General features: G+C 40.7%; 1 protein-coding gene across 1 annotated transcript in view; it reads left to right on the top strand.

Annotated features, from left to right (window-relative positions):
- LOC136884064 (glycosyltransferase 25 family member) overlaps positions 1-20,629 on the top strand; it is a 78,112-nt gene that overhangs the window by 9,327 nt on the left and 48,156 nt on the right. The window contains exons 4-6 of the mRNA XM_067156089.2: positions 2,259-2,378; positions 7,538-7,727; positions 13,910-13,984. Of these exons, the coding sequence (XP_067012190.1) occupies positions 2,259-2,378; positions 7,538-7,727; positions 13,910-13,984 (385 nt within the window). The remainder of the gene's footprint in view (positions 1-2,258; positions 2,379-7,537; positions 7,728-13,909; positions 13,985-20,629) is intronic.

Here is a 20,629-nt window from a genome sequence, read left to right as displayed (position 1 = left end):
CAGCCGTAACTGATGTCTATATTGAACAAATGCATGGTATGATCCTGAATAACAGACGAGTGACTGTTGATGACGTGGTAAACCATATGCACATTAACCATGGTTCTGCATTTGAAAACATGCGTACCAGGCTTAACTTTCACAAAGTCTATTTGAGACGGGTTCCAAAACAACTCGGTGAAGAGCAGAAGCACAATCGTGTGAGAATCTGTCAGCACCTACTGGACCATCCTGCTAACGAAGGTGATACGTTTCTGAAATCGACTATCACTGGAGATGAAATTGGGTCCACCACTTTGAATGTCAGAGCATGGAATGGAAGCATCACGGATCCCCAGTCAAACAGAAATTCAAGAGGCAACCTTCTGCAGGAACACAGTGTTTTAGGACTCTCAAGGGCCAGTCCTAGAACATTACAAGGAAAAGAGGGAAATAGTAAACAGTGAACGTTACAATGATATGCTGGTAAACAAGCTGAAAGCTGCAATTTTCAACAAACGCAGAGATCGATTGTCAGAAGGAGTTCTTTTGTTGCATGACAATGCGCGTCCACATACTGCCACCCACACCACTCATACACTTCAGATGCTGTGTTTCGAGGTGTTGGAGCATCCTGTGTACAGTCCCGATCTTGCCCTGTCGGATTACCATCTTTTTGGTCCACTTAAAAAAGCTATATGAGGCCGTCGATTCAGCTCTGATCAACAGGTGAAGAAAGCGGTGCATATGTGGCTTGCTACGCAACCAAGAACATTTTTTTGCAGAGGGTATCAGAAACCTTGTGAAACGGTGGACCATGTGCATTGAAAAGCAGGGTGACTATGTGAATAATGATATCAGTAAAAAGTGTGTACTCTTTTTGTAATAAATTATAAAAATTGATTGCGGATACTTACTGACTTGCTCTAGGAGTAAGCCAGAAGTAAAGCCACTTCAATACTCCTTCTCCAAGCGAATACTCAATCTCCAAGGCCATTCATTGCAAGAAATTAAAGAAAAAGAAAATAAATCAATATCTGTGTGTTCAAAATGACTGAGCACTTTCACTCATCGTTGATCGACAGGAGGTTTTTCTTCTTTGCTAGTTGCTTTTACGTCGCACCGACACAAATAGGTCTTATGGCGATGATGGGACAGGAAAGGCCTAGGAATGGAAAGGAAGCGGCCGTGGCCTTACTTAAGGTACAGCCCCAGCATTTGCCTGATGTGAAAATGGGAAACCACGGAAAACCAATTTCAGGGCTGCCGACAGTGGGGTTCAAACCCACTATCTCCCGGATGCGAGCTCACAGCTGCGCGCTCCTAACTGCACGGCCAACTCGGAGTTTTGAGATTACTCTGTTCTTTAATAACATTATTATTGAGGTAGTTAATTTCATCAGAAGTATTTTTCTGCATCAAGAGTCATTGCAACACTAGAAATTTTATTGGAAAGTGCTTCAGTTCAAGGCATACATGTTCTCAACATGGGATTTCCTTTAATGTCAACTCAATGTTCTGCCTAGGACCATTTTAGTGGGCGCACCACCCTGTCGTTCTAGCAGACCACCCGGCTAATATAACCTGGTTACGCAATATTAATACATATTTGAATCATTTTGTGCTCCACATTAAAATGTACATACTGTAAAACTGTTTGTTTATGATAAATCTTCATTATTGTCAGCATAAATGGATCAACTACATTGGAGTTTAAATGTTTGGCTTGACTATAACGTAGTGTCTTTCGTGAGCGGTGTCTCGATTAGCGTGGAATCGCACGAGAGCACTCGATTCCTCATGGCGTCACAAACCCGTATCGCACTCCCCAGCTCCAATCAGTCAATCAATCAATCAAATCAGTCAATCAATCATTCAGTCAATACTGATATGCATTTACTGCAGTCGCCCAGGTGGCAGATTCCCTATCTTGTTTTCCTAGCCTTTTCTTAAGGGACAACTGGGACTGAAATTTTGGCAAAATATATGAAAAAAATTGATTTTTGGTTTTTTCCATATTAATACACCCCTAACCCCTGCAGTTATAATTCCATTAAGAGTCATTGTATATGGACTATTTCTTGTTTTCAATTAACCGTTCACTTCCAACTGTCTGAGAAAGAAGTGCATAGAAAAATAAATTGTTTGTAAGTTAAACAGCAAATTCTGATCTCTTTGTTGTCAATTTTTCTTGTAATAATGCACAGGAAAACTTACCTATGTTCCTATTTGACTGTTTACTATAAAGATTCTCTCAATTATTATATTATGTGTTTCAGGGATACCTCTGTACATCTGTAACGATGAGGTGTATGGGTTTGTAATGGTGCCATTAGAGCAAGGAGACTCCTTAGCTGTAGACTACACACAGCTAACAAACCTCAAGCTGGAAGTTTTGGGTAAGATATGATTTTGTACTTTGATTCCTTTGATGTCCGCAGAAGAATACTAATAAAGGGTAGGGATAGCATTATGAGGGTAAGTCAAAAAGGTTTTGCTCAGAAACAAAGGAACTTCTATGTCTGATAGTTTATAGTTACACTGTGCAAGAATAATAGGGAGTTTACTGTGTACTACATCACCCTTAAAGGTCAAAAAGTGGTTTGACAATAAGACTAAAGCCCTGAGAAAAACTGCTCTGCAGAAGAATTGACTAGATGCCGCAGTTGATTCATGTTAGGAATATTCGAGACACTCCATCTGGATTCTTTTCCTAGATTTTCTGAATAATGCATTAGCAAATACCAGGTGTATGCATAAGTTTTTGCCAGTTTTTGTGGTAAAGAAAACATGTAATATTCAAGGGAAATTCATTTTTTGTTTATTCAGAATATTGGCCATCGGCTTCTACACACTTTGCCCATCTTTCATGTAAGTTATGTATACCATGCCAGAAAAACTGCTTGTCTTTTGTAGTAAACCATTCTTCGAGCCATTTTCCAACTTCTTCGAATTTGCTGATGTGCTGCTCTGCGAGCGCATGCCCCATTGATGCGAAGATGTGATAGTCAGATGGTGCTAGGTCGGGGGAGGACAGTGGGTGCGGAAGGATGTCCCATCTAAGCAATTTCAAGTTGTCTTTCACTGGTTTTGCTGTGTGAGACAGCACATTGTCATGTAACAAAATCACTTTGTCATGTCTTCTGATCCATTCCGGTCGTCTTTCGATCAATGCGTGATTTAAATGAATGATTTGTTGGTGATAACGTTGTGCATTAACAGTTTTGCGGGCTTCAAGAGTTCATAATATACATTACTGCTCTGGTCTCACCACTGTCTTTCACAATGAAATCCATGAACCTACTACGCTGGCATAGCGGGGGGAGAGGTGATACTCCCACGTGGCGCATCCCAGGTGGCGGATAGGGGGTCCAAACCGGCTTGCCGGCGGACTTGAGGGAAATAAAATACCTCTCGCGAACCAAGCACACAACCCCCCTGAGGGTGGGGACCGCAGACGAAGAATACACCCACGGTATCCTCTGCCTGCCGTAAGAGGCGACTAAAAGGGGTGACCAAGGGATGATCAAATTAGTACCATGAGACTACTTGTAAGTAGTACCACCACGCGTGGGGAACACCACTTTTACCTGCGCGTAGTACCACTCGTAGGTTACGATTTTCATTACCATGTTGGCGTATAACTAATATAATAGAGTTTGAGGGATGTTCAATCATTCATCACATTCACACAACCACCAACTTTTTTCAAGAGGGAAATTACAAAACAATTAAAAAAGAACCCACCCAAAGAATTCAGAAAAATCTGAAACTCTTACTTAAGAACACATTTATTCTCAGTGATCAAGATTCCAGTAAATTAATTAACATGAACCCCAAACTTACAACAGCAAGAGCACTCCCCAAAATCCATAAAGAAAACACACCAATAAGACCAATAGTTAATTTCAGACCCAGCCCTACCTACAAACTAGCCCAATTCATCCAAAAATTCGTTAAAAAACCACTATGTCCTTCAAGCAAAAACTTCCATTAAAAACACAATAGAATTTGGCAACAACACCAAAAGCCTCAAAATTCAATCTTACCATTCACTAGCATCTTTCGACATCAAGAATATGTACCCGAGCATTCCTTTAGACGAGACCATTTCCATCATACATAGTAACTTGCAACAACATAGTAAACTGAGTAAACTTGAAATAGAAGAATTCATCAGTCTGGTTAAATTTACATTTAATAATAATTATGTTGTTTTTAATGGAATAATATATCAACAAAACGGCCCACTGTTGGCACCCCTGAAGATGGTTTTCACCAGGCAAATGCTGGGGCTGTACCTTGATGAAGGCCACGGCTGCTTCCTTCACTCTCCTAGGCCTCTCCTGTCCCATCGTCGCCATAAGGCCTATCTGTGTCAGTGCGACATAAAAAAAAGAAGATAATAATATTTGAAATAAACATTTTTACATGTGTATAAAAGTGTTCATTAGGTGTAACATCATCTCCACTTTACTATAAGTATTGTCTATCTATATCAGCACAGAAATGAAAAATCATTAACTATGAAAGATGATAATGTTGCGAGATGGACAGCAGACAATGTTGTATGATGATAAATAGTGTGAAAAGTCAGATTGCAAGTTTCACCAAGAGGAAAAGTTTTCTTTTGGGGTAATCACTAGGGAAATAATTTTTAGGTGCTAATAGGTTAGAATGCATACATATTTAACCAAGGCGCAAGTGTCTTCTACGCGCACAACGGTTCTGCTGTGAGATTTGCACAAATCGTAGCGATCTGAATTATCAGAACCCCGTATAACTTATGCAACGCTACTACATAATCATAATCACAATGACAAGGTTGTAAATAAAGGTTACATTTCTCTTCATGTGGTTATGAGGGTATTTAGAGGTTGCAGTAAGGACAGGGTGTATAAGTCACTGGTAAGGCCACAATTAGAGTATGGTTCCACTTTATGGGACCCTCACCAGGAAAAATCTTTAGGAAAGCAGCACAATTTGTTCTTGGTGATTTACAAGAAAACAGTAGAGTTACAAAAATGTTGTAAACTTCGGGCTGGGAAGACTTGGGAGTAAGGAGATAAACGGCTTGACTATGCGGTATGTTCCGAGCTATCAGTGGAGAAATGGTGTTGAATGATATTAGTAGACAAATGAATGATGGCTTATCACAAGGCTCAGTTCTTGCTCCATTACTGTTCAATATCTACACTGCAGATCTCCCGGAAACTGTTTCCAGGAAATCGATATAAGCAGATGACATAGCTCTGACTACCCAATCCAGTGACTTCAAAACATTAGAAATTGTACTTACAAGGAATAAAACTGAAGTTAGCTGTTTCCATCTAGACAATAAGAGCCATCTACACACCGCAAGTGGAATTAAAGGCCAACGATTAAAATATAATCCTTGCCCAAAATATCCGGGCATCACAGCAGACTGGACACTGACGTATAAACAACATCTTCACAATACTGCAGAAAAGATAAGAACAAGAAACGACGTCTTGTATAAGCTAAATGGAACAAGTTGAGGGGCAAACGCATCGGTTCTACGAACTTCATCCCTCGCTTTAGTTTATCCAGCGGCTGAATACTGCTGTCCTGTGTGGCTTAACAGCGCACATACCAATAAAGTTGATATCCAACTAAATGACACAATGAGGACAATATCTGGTACTATCAAATCAACACCCCTACAATGGCACCTGTGTTATCCAACATCCACCCCCCTCATATACGAAATGAAGCAGTTCTGGTAAGAGATCAAGGAATCCATCATGGAAATTAGGAAAAAGGCTTGCTGAATCACATTTTAATGCTGATCAGACCTGGAAAGAAGAATGGTCTTCTTCAAACCCTGATCACCTGGTTTTAATTAACGATCCATGTAAAGCTCCGCCTAGTTTCAGTTTACCTAGAAATCCATGGACATCTCCTTTAAACAGAATTAGGACAAACCATGGAAGATGCAAATTCTAGCTTCACAATGTCCCTCAGACCATCCAGCACGTTGCTACGGAGTGCCCAAGTAGAAGATTTGAAGGAACTATTCAAGAAATACACGGTGCCACCGATAAAGTCGTGAACTAGTTGAATACACTTGACATTACATTTTACAGTAATTTACCTGATCTGTAAATACTGTATACAGGGTGAACAAAAACTGCCGCACTTGGAGGTCGGCATGCGATTCCTCATCCCATTGCAAGACAAAAGTTTCTGTAGCCAAATCGGATCTGGTGCTGTTGGAAAACAAGTCAAAAACGAGAAGCTGGCAACACTGTCACATCCTGCAGCGCATCGAAATGTAATAGAGAAACGTGCATCTACCCGCTCGGCCGTACCTGCCGTTACAGCTCACTGAGTAGATGGTCGGGTTATCAAACCCACATGCACCATCGAGCTACGGCTCGAATGTACATTTTTTCTTTTGTGTGTGTGACGTCAGGTCCCTAGTTCTGGTCGTGTAACTGTGTTTGTAAGCATGACATCCTGTTGTCACATGACAATAGTCGAACACATGACAGTGTGATCCATTCAACTGAATGCATGAGTCTACCTACTGTACTGTATTGTGTTTCCTTGTACCGCATTGGATAGAGACGATGTTACTGTTCTGTGTATTGGCTTTATTTGTGCCATGGATGATACAAAATGGTCGTTTACGTCTGTAAGAAGTTCATGTAATGTTTGAATGTTTAAATGAAAGTAACTGCAATGGTAAGACAAAACATAGCGTATTGCGTAGTGGAGTGGATACAGTTTGATATATTAACTGAAATTTTAAAAAATGGCGCGAACGCGACTCAAAAATCGGCGGGTCCACACAATTGGCATTTATGGCATTACCTCGTCTCACTGAGCTAACGAGACAGCTCTGGCAGAGCGCCAAGTTCATGGACTTGTGCTTGGCAACGCTGCACGCCGTTACAGTGTTGCCAGAGCCTTGTTTCTTAACTCACATTTCTATTAAACCTATTGGTGGGGCTAGGTTTTGCAAGATAAACTTTTGTCATGAATTTCCACGAGGAACCGCATGCCGACCTCCACGTGTGAGATTTTTTGTTCACCCTGTATAGCTTATTGTAATATTTACATTTCCAATGTATCCTTTTTTGCTATACGAAATAATAAGTAGACAAATAAGCTTGATTGGAGTTTTAAGTAGGACAGATCATAATTGGGAGATAAAGTAGGAATTCAAACAAACAAATTGGGGAAAATACTCGTTTATTGGAAGAGTATTAACGGATTGGAATAATTCACCAAGTTTGAAAGGTTTCCTACTTCTTTGAAATCTTTTACAAAAAGGCTAAGTAAACAACTGATAGGGAATCTGCAACTTTGGGGACACTCTTAAGTGTAGATCAGTGGTGACGGACAGACGGATGGTGACAATGGCTACAACAGCCAGTGTTTCTATATGTGATTGAATTTGTCACATTAATTTGTTGTGTGTTAATCTACTATTCACAAACTTCCTTACTTGAGTATTCATAGCATGATATATGGAAAAATTACATGTCGATCCACCACTAATATGTTAAGTCAATTTTATTGCTTTTTACAGTGGAGAATCCCCCACTTCCAGTAAGTGACCTTCTCTCCGAGTATGTGTCATATCCGTTACAGGATACAATGGGGTTTGACTTGGTCTATATGATCAACCTGCTGCGGCGCCCAGAGAGGAGAATAAGAATGAACAACTGCTTCCGTGAACTAGGAATTCATGCCTATGTCATCAATGGTGTTGATGGTCGGTGAGTAAATCTGATCATATTTCCAGAAATCTCAAGACAGAGGTATCAGGTTGCAGTACAAATAATATCTTCATACAGACTGCTTTAATGTTTTTGATCATAGAATGTTCTCTTAACCTGCTAGTGGTCGTGCATAGAGCAAAATGTTCACACTGTCAGTTATTATAAGGTGTGATCAAAAAGTTTCTGTTTGAAGGCGTTGCTGCAGCGGACATGCAATGTAGTGCAACTCTGATGTGGGTACATAAGCACAGATATCTAGATAAAGGGATTAGTGTGAGAGTTGCGTCGAACTGAAGTGTGTGCATTAAATGTAGCCACGTGAACTATGGCGACGTTATTACCAAATGCGTCCAAACAGGACCAAAGTGCTGTTATTCTGTTCTTGGCTGCCGAAGGACAAACACCGGTGGACATCCATCGGAGAATGAAGACTGTGTATGGGGTAGCATGTCTGTTGAAAACCAACGTTGTGGAAAGGTGTACCAAGTTCCGTGCGGGTAGCGTTTTGACACAAGATGCCGGTCAATCTGGGAAGCCAGTCGAATTCATTATCGACAACAACAAACAGGCGGTGGATGAGGCCTATAGCCCTGAATTCTCCCTATGCGATTGTCATGCCTTCGGTCCCTTCAAAAAGGCTGAAGGGTCGACGCTTCCTGTCGGACGAGGATTTGCAGCAGGCGGTTGCAGACTTTTTCATGCAGTAGGACAAAGTGTTTTACCACATGGGGATTTTCAGCCTGTGCCTTGGTGGGATGAGTGTCCAATGCTCTTGGCAATTTTGCTTGATTGGCATCCTGATTCAGGACTGTACGGCCGTCGTACAGAAACTTTCTGATCACCCCTCATACTAAATAAAGCTAGATGATGTTATTTGGGCCGGACCCGTGGTGTAGGGCGTGCCTGCCTCTCACCCGGAGGGGCCGGGTTCGATTCCCGGCCAGGTCAGGATTTTTCTCTCGACCTGAGGGCTGGTTCGAGGTCCACTCAGACTACGTGATTAGAATTGAGGAGCTATCTGACGGTGAGATGGCGGCCCTGGTCTCAAAAGTCCAGAATAATGGCTGAGAGGATGCGTCGTGCTGACCACACAGCCCCTCATAATCTGCAGGCCTTTGGGCTGAGCAGCGGTCGCTGGGCAGGCCAGAGCCCATTCAAGGACGTTAAGTGCCGTGGGGTTTGGTTTGGTTTTGGATGTTATTTGGAGTTTATGATATGCTGCAAGTGAAGGTAATCCACTTTGGAAATTGTTTTTATATATAAAGTGTATCTTTTAAGGGGCCCATAGACGTGCAATATTATTGCGCAGTATCGGGGTTTGTGCAATAAAATTGATAGTGTCTATTTAATATTGAAGGTTTGTGCAATATATTGTACGAAATCAAGAAAGTTTGAAATATATTGCGCAAATCGCAAAATACTGTGCTGTGTGTTGGCAATATTGTGCAATATCCTGTCCTCCCGCCAGTTGGTATCAACAAGCGTTGGAGAAGGTATCGTGAAGGCAGGCAAAAAGGAGGAAAAAAAGTTTATTTTGGAGTTTATCGAAGTGTACCATGGCCTTCCGGCTCTGTGGTACGTTAAGAACAAAGCGAGGAGTTCATCATACAATTGTGAGTCACTTAAAGGAAAACAGTACGTAATATTATGAATGGTAGTACGGCACACGCAATGATAGGTAAAGTTTCACAATGTTTATGAATAGTGGTCAAATGGGTCAGTTTTTACTCTCTGTCAGGTACAAAGTCACAACACTGACCCATTTGACCGTTCGCCACTATTCATAAACATTGTGAAACTTTACCTATCATTGCGTGTGCCGTACTACCATTCATAATATTACGTACTGTTTTCTTTTAAGTGACTCACAATTTCTACCCCCATCATCAATTTATATTTCATCTTATACCGATCCAGAATTCATTTAATCTTTTTCATATGCATTGTTTTTCATGTTTTTTATGGTTTGAACGGCTGACGATGACCTGGACTACGGTCGAAACCGGTCCCATTTCTAATTACTATTAAATAAGAATGTAATCACTACATTTCTTTCTCTTATGTATTGAATAGGTTGAACCTCTTTTTCAATTATTTAATTTTTAACATTCACGGATAAGTTGTTTGAAAGTTACGTTGAACAAGAACATTTGATTTGAATTCCACAAACCAAAGCATGCACTGAGCTTTCTCTTAGGTGGTCCATCTGACTTGAAGCAGCATTTTTTCAAAATATGGGTATTCTTTTTCCATGACCCTCTGTATGTACTATGTTTCTCAAGTGTTTTGCAATGTTGATGTTTTTAAACATATGGTATTTCTTTGCTCTGCAGTAATCATTATAAAGGCATGCTTCGTTATTTGCTATGGTTATTACTCCATTCATCCCTGCCCTGTATGTCACAATATTGTCAGTCTCATTTTGTTTATCATATTTTCTTTACTATGAAAGAGTAGAGAAGGGTTCACCAATTCAATAGGCGGACCTTTCTCTACCCTTTGATAGTGTTCAGTTGTCAATATGGACCATAATGAAACTCATAACTTATGATATTTGCTACAATGCCTTTTATTTTTATTTTTAAACTTTCGCTTAAGTGCGGCCATTATCCAGTAATCGGGAGATAGTGGGTTCGAGACCCACTGTCGGCAGCCCTGAAGATGGTTTTCCGTGGTTTCCCATTTTCACACCAGGCAAATGCCGGGGCTGTACCTTAATTAAGGCCACGGCCGCTTCCTTCCAATTTGTAGGCCTTTCGTACCCTATTGTTGCCGTAAGACGTATCTGTGTTGGTGCGACGTAAAGCAAAAAAAAAAATTAACTTACAGTCGTGGTGGAGCCGTGCTTCATAGCTGGTAGACTAATCTAGAAGTCGCGTGTTTTTCAGCTGTTTTCCATTTCACTGCGATAGATTGCTGGAGAAATTCGCCCTTGGAGGTCTCTCGTGGCTCTGTTGGGCGTCTATAGTTACGGCTATGGTCAACAGATGACAGGAGTAACCCATTCAAAGACAAAAGGACTCTCTCCGCTATGCTAGGCCTACTCATTTCGCACTTTGTTGCTCCTGTGTGTTTGAGTGCTAGTTCTTATCGACTTTGCTTTCAGTTGCACTGAAATTTTGAAAGGCCTCATCTTCCCTCGAGTCTGACAGCAGGATCTCATCTTCCTGATGAGTGTAGTACGCACAGAACTGTATTGTCTGCAAAGCGTAGTAGAGGAAACAGACGAAAATGTGTTGTACGGAATGCATTGTAACATTATGTGCCTTTCCCTGCTTCCAAACTTATCACACGCAGAAGAACTTAAAAAAATTGTTAGCTTATGACACACAGATTAATGTAGGTAAACATTTTGTAGAAGACCGCCTCAGTGGTGTAGTGATTAGCATGATTAGCTGCCACCTCAAGAGGCCCGGGTTCAATTCCCAGCTCTGACACTAAATTTGAAAAGTGGTATGAGGGCTGGAAGAGCTTCCAGTCAGCCTTGCGAGGTCAACTGACTAGAAGGGGTTCGATTCCCTCCTCAGCCATTGTCAGAGTGGTTTTTCGTGGTTTCCCACTTCTCCAGACAAATGCCGGGATGGTACCTAACTTAAGACCACGGCCACTTCCTTCCCTCTTCCCTGTCTATCCCTTCCAATCTTCCCATCCCCCCACAAGGCCCCTGTTCAGCATAGCAGGTGAGGCCGCCTAGGCGAGGTACTGGTCCTTCTCCCCAATTGTATCCCCCAACTCAAAGTCTGACGCTCCAGGACACTGCTCTTGAGGCGGTAGAGGTGGGACCCTCGCTTTGTCCGAGGGAAAAACCGAACCTGGAAACATTTTGTAATTTGAAATTTATGTTTATGTTAAATTGTAATATGGAATTTAAAAAATTTAAATTAAGGTAACTGAAAATAACATTTATAATAAAAAATAAAACAAGTTTTTAACTCTGCCAGAACTTCTAAAATAATTTTTAAATGATGTGTGTATTCGAAACAGACTTCCAACCTATTAGGTCGTGTTACGTACGTTTAGTACGTGTTGAAGAGAAATCGGTTGTGGGTTCGGATCCCACTGGTGTCTGGTTGGCCATTTTTGTTCTGTACTTAACATCTCTTCAACACATACTAAATGTACGTAACACGACCTAATAGGTTGAAAGTCTGTTTCGATTACAATCCGGTCGTGAAAATTCAATATTCATTGATGTGTGTATGTTCAGTCTTCAGCCCTAAGGCTGGTTGGATCCTCAACAGCTCTGCCATCAGCTGTCATAGATGGCCTAGGCATCACTGAAGAGGCGAACTAGGGAAATGAGGAGCGATGTAGTTTCCCGTTGCTTTCCTCACTGAGCCAGAAGTTGCTATTACATATCAGTCTGCCAAGCCCACTGAAATGCATGCACCAACCGACCCTATGAGCAACATTTTCTCACCATTCATAGCCGGGACTGGCTGCAGATGGAATGGCATTTTTAGCATCGCTCATACCTCAGTCACTTTCATACTGTCAAAGCCAAGGATAAGACAGAGACAGATCTATGAAAGTAACAAAATTGCTCTAGCCCATACCAGAAGACATAGTGGACTGTAAACACTAGGTCCTGCCAGCAAAGGCATTTAAATGATGTACAGTATGCAAATTAATGTAGATAAACAAATTGTAATTTAAAGTTAATGCTTATGTAGTTTATAAAATTAAAATAAAAGAAACTAAAGATAAAATTTACAATAACAAACAAAACAAGCTTTTACTCCGACAGTGCCATGTCCAAAGCCGTGGATCTAAAAGGGGGCTGGGAAGCTTTGACTGAATAAAACATGCTATAAATATGATTGCAAGTATTTGACTAAATATGCATTAAAAATTCAATAAAATACTTTTAAACTCTGCGTGTCCTCTCTTGATGTCGCGAACTAGCTTTGGATGGGAGAGTGGAGCAAGACAAGTATCCGGTACAGCGGGCTCAGTGAGCCACCTGCTGCCCACGTCCAGATGGTCATGCTTCCTTACTTGCTTCGCCGAAGTGAAAGGGTTAATTATTATTATCATGGAAAAGAGCAAACAAGTTTCAAATTCATATACAGTAGGATAAGAACATGATAAGGAATACATAATAGAATAAGCACATCGTATATAGCGAGATAAGAACTTGAAATAGGATGAACACTACGAGAGGTCAATATTGGAAAAGGGAGCGTCCTACCGTCCATGTCTCAAGGTCAAACAAAAGAACAAGATCTATGTCATCATATTCATACACTGCCAACTTTATGTAGATGTGCCCTATTTTTGTCATTCCCAGTTCGTCTAGCTCTCTACGAGGTCATTCCTGCTTCCCAGCACCATCAAAACAATGGTCCTCCACACTTATTGAGGAACCATCCAGAGGGATTGTCTTAAGATGTAGAGGTCGTCCTTGTCCTTTTTGTGTTTTCATGTTTGACGTCCTCCCCTCTTTCTGTTACTCTTTCTTTCCGCCTGTCATTGTATTCATCCTACTTTGTTTTCCTCTACATTCCCGAGTCTTTCTCCAGAGTGTCGAAAAAGTGACTGTGCAATAGAAATTTGAAGTGCAATTTTCTGTACAGAAGTTGTTGGAAATGTCCTCCTGTGGCATGCAGATGACACTGCATGATTTTGAACACTTTGTGGAGGGTGCAGTGTTGTAGGAACCAGCCCTCATGAGTCGATGCTCATCATGTTGGGCCTTGAAAGGTTGCAGAATTTTAGTGCGGTAACATTCTGCATTGGTGGTGTAGTGGAAGAAAATTGTCCCAGTAACACTCTGCTGACTTGAGGCACAACATACCCTGATCTTTGGATCATGTAGAGGCATTTCCTTCCACTCGTGAGGGTTGTTAGTGCTCCGGACATGAGTGGTCTGTCTGTTAACGTACCCAGACAGATGAAACCAACGTTTTGTTCCAAAATTTTCTCTACATGACATTGCACTGCTCACTTACTTTTTGGGCACTCTGTATACATTACTTGATAAGAAACTCACATTTTCATAGTTCACTGTTATTTCAGATATGCCTGTCCTATTCAGGAATTATAAGCATTTTTGTTGTTGTTAATAATGTGCAGAAAAAAGATGAAGGAAAATCTTAGAAAGTCTATATACAGTGTATAGTTCTCTCTCCTTTCAGTACCCAGTTCACAGAACAGACTTGTTGTTGTTCCTGTTTCAGAAAGCTGAATGAGAGTTCACTGAATGAATGGAATATCCACATGATGCCTGAGTATTCAGACCCATATCACAAGAGGTAAGAAGATAACAAACATACTGTTATTGTATTAGCTTATCAACTTCCCATAGAATATTAGAAAAAATTCTGTCAAGTCATTTGGATCAGACGAGCAAACTAGCCAAATTTCTTCACACACATATGAGGGTAAGTACCTTTTTCTCCCGCATACAGACACCTCCTTGGAAAGTTGTCAGGTTTCTTGTTTCCTGTCCGCAGAAAATGGATTGCAGCGCATAACTTGTTCTGTGAGCACTTGGTCAGTACCTTCGTTGTTTTGTAATCATTGTTGCAACAAAGTTATATTGCACAGACCTGTGGTCCATTTATCAGTGGGACTGCAAACAAGCAGTTCACAAGTTTCATAATTCCAATATAATTGCTCTGTTATTGGAAATTATGGGCCGATTGCAGAAATGGTGTTTAGACGGTGTCTACGGTTAAACAATGCCTAAGTATGGCTGCCGCATTGCAGAAATGTTATTTATCGCTTAGACACTGTCTAAAACCGATGTTCAACTGGTCATGTTTAAACACTGCCGCGAGCACTGTTTAACCTCAAATGAGAGGAGTGACTCACAATCAGAGGTTATGTACCATGAAACATGTAATTTGTATTATCATGTTGAGACGATTCCGGGAAGAAAGGTTAGTCCAACCTCTCACTGCTAAATCGCAGCAATTCATTTGACATGTATGGGGAGATAGATCTTAAAATAAGGTTTTGCTTTTCAAGAGACTTGTTTCTTGAGACTGACAAAAGGGACAGTCCGATAACTGTCAACTTGAATACATTTCTTGGTAACCAATATATTTTATTATATACATGGAGTAATTCCCATGGAATTATAGGTCACTTCGACTACATACATATCAGAATTACGTGTCCTGATCGTCAGAGGGCTGTCACATACATTAACCGGGAGGGATTCGCTTATATTTACTGCCAAGTAAACACACATAATAGTAAAAACTAAAAAGCAGGTTGTGAGCTTGCATCCGGGAGATAGTAGGTTCGAATCCCACTATCGGCAGCCCTGAAAATGGTTTTCCGTGGTTTCCCATTTTCACACCAGGCAAATGCTGGGGCTGTACCTTAATTAAGGCCACGGCCGCTTCCTTCCAACTCCTAAGCCTTTCCTATCCCATCGTCGCCATAAGACCTATCTGTGTCGGTGCGATGTAAAGCCCCTAGCAAGAAAAAAAAAAAAAAAGCAGGTTGTATGTGGTTTTTTTGTATAGGCTTATATAATCGTATACATTTTCGGCGACTGTCAGATAGGAAAAGGCAAGTGGTGATTACAGTTTAAAGAGGAGGACTGGGGAAGAAGAGCTGTGGTCATAATAACAACCCTAGTACTTGCCTGGTGTAAAAATAGGGAAACTACGGAAAACAATCTTCAGGCCTGCCGATTATGCGTTTCAAACCTACGATCTCCAGATTGTAAGCTACATCTATATGGCCCGTGCAGCACAGTCGGTTACACGTTACTATTTCTTCATCTTCCCTTCATCGAAGCTACCTTATTTATGAGTAGTTTACACTCACTGTAACAACGCTATAATCAAAATTACACTTCCCCGTACGGTGGCGTGCCTCTTTAGTGTCAATAATATTATGAGACTTAATTTCCACTGAAAGCGATACTCTTATCTGTGGGCAAGTCATGCTCATGCTTAGCCATATTTGAGTAATGTGTAGGAAGACAAACAGCTGACTGGCGTTCGGGGCGCTCACCGGCGAATTTCATTGGTTGTGACAGGCAAGAGTTGCATGAAAGATACTTCTTTCTCCATTTGCAAACCAATATTGAAACTTTTAATCGATGTCTAGTTAAACATCGGCTGAACACTGTTTATGCATTGGAAGATCGTGCTTGATTTAGATGTTGTTTAGATAGACTTCTAAGGCTTAAAACTAGTCATCATTTCTGCACTCGGCTCTATAAATTTTTCCAGCTAACTCATTCTTGGTTTCTTGCATTTTGCCATAGTGTGCCAATTTGTGCTCATCATTTGGTAACCATCACACCTACCAAGACACATGGAAGAATGAGTTAGCTGGAAATTGATAATTTCCAATAATGGACCAATTATATTGGAATTATAAATTTACTCATTCAGGCCAAATCTTTCAATTTCTCTTTGGGATCACAATCTGTATCAGATAAGTTTCAGCAAGCTCTGTTCTTTTGTTTCTGAAGGGTAAAATAGGGTTATGTCCGTTTTCTCAGGGCAGAATACATGAAGCCTTTCAACATCACAATTGGGAAAAATATTTTTTTTGAAAAGTACACCAATGAAATAGTACGTAAACGTATTACATTGTGGTATGTTGCCTTGTTTTCTACCATTAAAAAAATATTTAATAGTGCCTTTCCGCAAGGCGAGTGAAACGGCCTCTGACGTAAGCGGCGCGCTGTGACGTCACGATCCAGTACCGCATGGAGCTCTATCAGCCGTTGTGCATCAGCCGTTGCTAAAAGCCGATTGTTTATTATTCGTGATCGCGAATAACTTCGAAATGACAGAAGAAAGGCTCAAAACAGCACAGTCAGACAATCTATCATGTGTAAATGTCATCATTCTTGAAAAATAGTGACTTTTGTGGCCGCAGAAATTCGCGGATAACAAGCAAGTTTGTAAGTGGCGTCTTTTATATACGTGCAATGTACTGTAACCCATAGTATTAGGATAACAACGAACCTGGATAGATATCACATCACTTTCAACATTTCCTTCTAGACTGATTCCCCTATTAAAGAATAACATTACATTTTCGGGCTTTCAGCACTAGTAAAGTAAGAAATCGGATTTCAGCACTAACATAAACATATAGGTTGCATTACAGTACTAGTCCGCTTCTGTGGTGTAGTGGTTAATGTGTGCCACTCCCGGAGGCCCGGTTTCGATTCCCGGCTCTGCCATGAAAGTTGAAAACAAATAGTACGAGGGCTGGAACGGGGTCTACTCAGCCTCGGGAGGTCAACTGAGTAGAAGGGTTTCGAATCTCACCTCAGCCATCCTCGAAGTGGTTTTTCGTATTTTCCTACTTCTCCTCCAGGCACCTAAGGCCACGGCCGTTTCCTTCCCTCTTCCTTGTCTATCCCTTCCGATCCTCCCATCCTCCAACAAGGCCCCTGTTGAGCATAACAGGTGAGGCTGCCTGGGCGAGGTAATGGCCCTCCTCACCAGTTTCATCACCATACTCAAAGTCTCACGTTCCAGGACACTGCCCTTGAAGTGGTAGAGGTGAAATCCCTTGTTGAGTCCGAGAGAAAACCAACCCTGAAGGATAAACTGATTAACAAAGAAAGAAAGAAGGAAAGAAAGAAAGATCATAGTACTATAGGGCTATAATCTATCATTCCCAAAAATATATATATATTTATGGTTGGGACAACTGGCCTACCCACTTCCGGGGCCCATGAAAGAGAATTAAATATCTTTGTGGAGGGAAAAAGTTGATAAAGATAAATATGACTTCATCTAGTTTTCACAAGTCGGGCTGAGTGGTTCAGACTGTTGAGGTGCTGGCCTTCTGACCCCAACTTGGCAGGTTCGATCCTGGTTCAGTCCGGTGGTAGTTGAAGGTGCTCAAATACGTCAGCCTCGTGTCGGTAGATTTACTGGCACGTAAAATAACTCCTGCAGGACTAAATTCCTGCACATCGGCGTCTCCGAAAATCGTAGAAGTAGTTAGCGGGGCGTGAAGCCAGTAACATTAATTACATTTGGCTTTTAACAAGCTGAGCATATCAGGAAAGAAATGTGTCCTGGTGACATTTTAGTCGCTCAATACAGGAATGTCTTTGGGTGCTGTGACTTTTACGTTTTTTTTTTTTTTTTGCTGTTTGCTTTACGTCATACCGTCACATATATGTCTTATGGCGACGATGGGACAGGAAAGGCCTAGGAATGGGAACAAAGCGGCCGTGGCCTTAGGTACAGCCTCAGCATTTGCCTAGTGTGAAAATGGGAAACCACGGAAAACCATCTTCAGGGCTGCCGGCAGTGGGGTTCAAAACCCACTATCTCCCAGATGCGAGCTCACAGCTGCGCGCTCCTAAACGCCCGGCTAATTCGAGCGGTATTTTTACCCTTCGGTTTATTGACTTGGCTTGTATAACCTAAAACTTACGCTAAGTTGGACAATATTTTAAACACCTACACCACTATTTTCACCTGTGTGCAATTATGTTATTTATTTCATTAATATTATGATAATTATTATAATTGAGCATTGTTAACTTATAAGACCCCAACAGACAAGCATTGGTTTTGTGTAGAGTTATACATTTGTTAAATTCACGTTGTTTCCTTTCATGATGTACACGCCTATTCTTTGTTACATTATAGAGTATTTAGATATAGCCTAAATTTCTTTACCAATTAAGCTCTTCAATAAAGACATACATAACTGTCCCATGCCAAGATATATTGGCAGAATTAGAGCTGTCAAAATGGTGCATAACCCCTTTGATTTATTATCTTGACATGGATCACCCAAAACATAGGTTAGGTTTGGAGAATACTTTAATAATCAGCATTATTTAATGCACTGTTTATTACTTTCATATTCCAAGATGTAATTGAAGCATTTAAATAAAGCATCATACATTAAAATTTAAAGTTTTGCCACTAGAAGAGCTGACATGGAAAAGTGATTTGAAAATTCAAACAAATTCATCTTACGTTAAAATCTTCAAGAAAATAAACTGTAGACTTTTCCGATATATCACCAGCATTTCTTCGGCTCGCCAAAATCCATTTCTCCCTAGTTTTAGCGTCTTTGGAACGTTTATAAACAATTTGTTTGGTATGGTATGCGATGTGCTATTGCACATCGGAACTATACACCATTTATACGTTTTCTGCCTCACTGTCTGCGCAGGATTCATTTTAAGTCTAAAATATACCACTCAGATTATTATCCAATGTATAGACTTCGAATTTAACCATACTAGACACTAACGTAAAGTAGAAATACGCGATGTGTATCCTGCTTCTCACAGCACACTATGTGTTATTTCGTCTGCTAATTCAGTCAACCTGTACGATGACGTCAGGCCAATGAGATCGCGTACTTGCGTGACGTGACATTTTCGTAGATTTTTATCATGTTTGGAGTTATTATTTGTACATTCTGATCACATTTTTGAATTCTGCATGCAATTTTGAATCAGATTAGCATATTTTTAATTAAAACCCCGGATCATGCATGTTCCCTATTGTTCAGCAAATATCTTCCTTCAAATACCTTGGGACTATGGGAACTGAACATTGGTATCCCAAGAATGAAATCTTATCCAGGATCGGGTAAGCCAAAATTCTGTTCAATTGTATGAGGGGCCCCGTTCAACAGTAGAGATCTCAACCTTCAGCTCCAAGTTCGTATGTTACGATGCTATGTTCTTCACGCCCTTCTGAAGGCTGGACACAGTCGTTTGCTGGAGAGGCGGATTTAAACTTTCGAAATGTACAGAAGAATGTTTCGAATATCCTGGGTAGGAAGAAAGACCAATGAGGAAGTCCTCAACTTGTTAAATAAGAAAACAAGTGCTTCTAACGAACGTCAAGGAACAAAAGCTCAGGTACATCATGAGAGGTGAACGATATGAACTTCTCCAACTCATCATCCAGAGGAAAATTGAAGGACAACGATCTGTGGGGAGGTGGAGGAATTCCTGGCTTAAAGATGTGCGCCACTCATAGTACTGAAATATATTCTATAAGAAGAACTATGTAGTATAACTTTTCCGTTTACATCATATGAAACAACGCAGGCTCATTTTATTTGGCCTAAACCTAAAATATTGTTACTGTATGTCTAGCTATTATAAATAACTAACCATTGTAGAATATAACAATTATTTTGATTAGCAGTTTGATAGCAAACACTCGTAGTCAGTAGGTTTGCCTTCCAGATAGGATGCCTCTTCATCTATGCGTTCGGAGGTGACTATACAGTCCAATGCGGGAGTTACACAATTTGCCACAGTGATGACAGGTAGTCCCACATGGAGCAGTCATGTTGTTTCTATTTCTCCTCAGCACTTCTCTTTCTTTCCTACGTTGCCTCTCGTCATTCGCTGTACGTCGGCGGTTTTTGTCCCTTCCCTTCCCTCCACTCATTTCGTTGCTCTGTACTTCCTTTGTTTTTTCCTCACACCACAATATCATCTGCAAAGAACATTACCTTCAGCTCCCTCTCCCCCATATTGGTTACCTTTGTCTCTTTTCCATGTTTGTTCATAACCATTATGAATAACAGTGGTGACAGCACTTCCTTGTCGTAGTCCAGTTTCATTCCAAAACCATTTTGTTCTCCTCACGTATGTCTGGACACTGCTGCAATAATTTTTGTACATTGTTTGCACATATTCTATCATTAGTTTTCCAAATTCCTTCCATTGCATTACTTTCCATACCTTTGCTCTGTAAGCCTTTTCTTAATCGAGGAATGTCATCTCCATATTCCCAATGTTTTTTCCTTTAACTGCCCCATACTGAAGATCGGATCTAGTGTTGATCTCCCATTTCAAAAGCAGTATTGCTCTTCTTGTAATGATCCTTTCACCTTCCTTCTCATTTTTCTAGTACCTTTTCAGATAGGTAGGAACTATCGTTACTATATTACAAAACAATATTTGAGAGTAAGCT

This window comes from Anabrus simplex, chromosome 12 (genome assembly GCF_040414725.1).
Source record: "Anabrus simplex isolate iqAnaSimp1 chromosome 12, ASM4041472v1, whole genome shotgun sequence".
NCBI classification, from domain to species: domain Eukaryota; kingdom Metazoa; phylum Arthropoda; class Insecta; order Orthoptera; family Tettigoniidae; genus Anabrus; species Anabrus simplex.
This window is presented reverse-complemented; position numbering and strand designations above follow the sequence as displayed.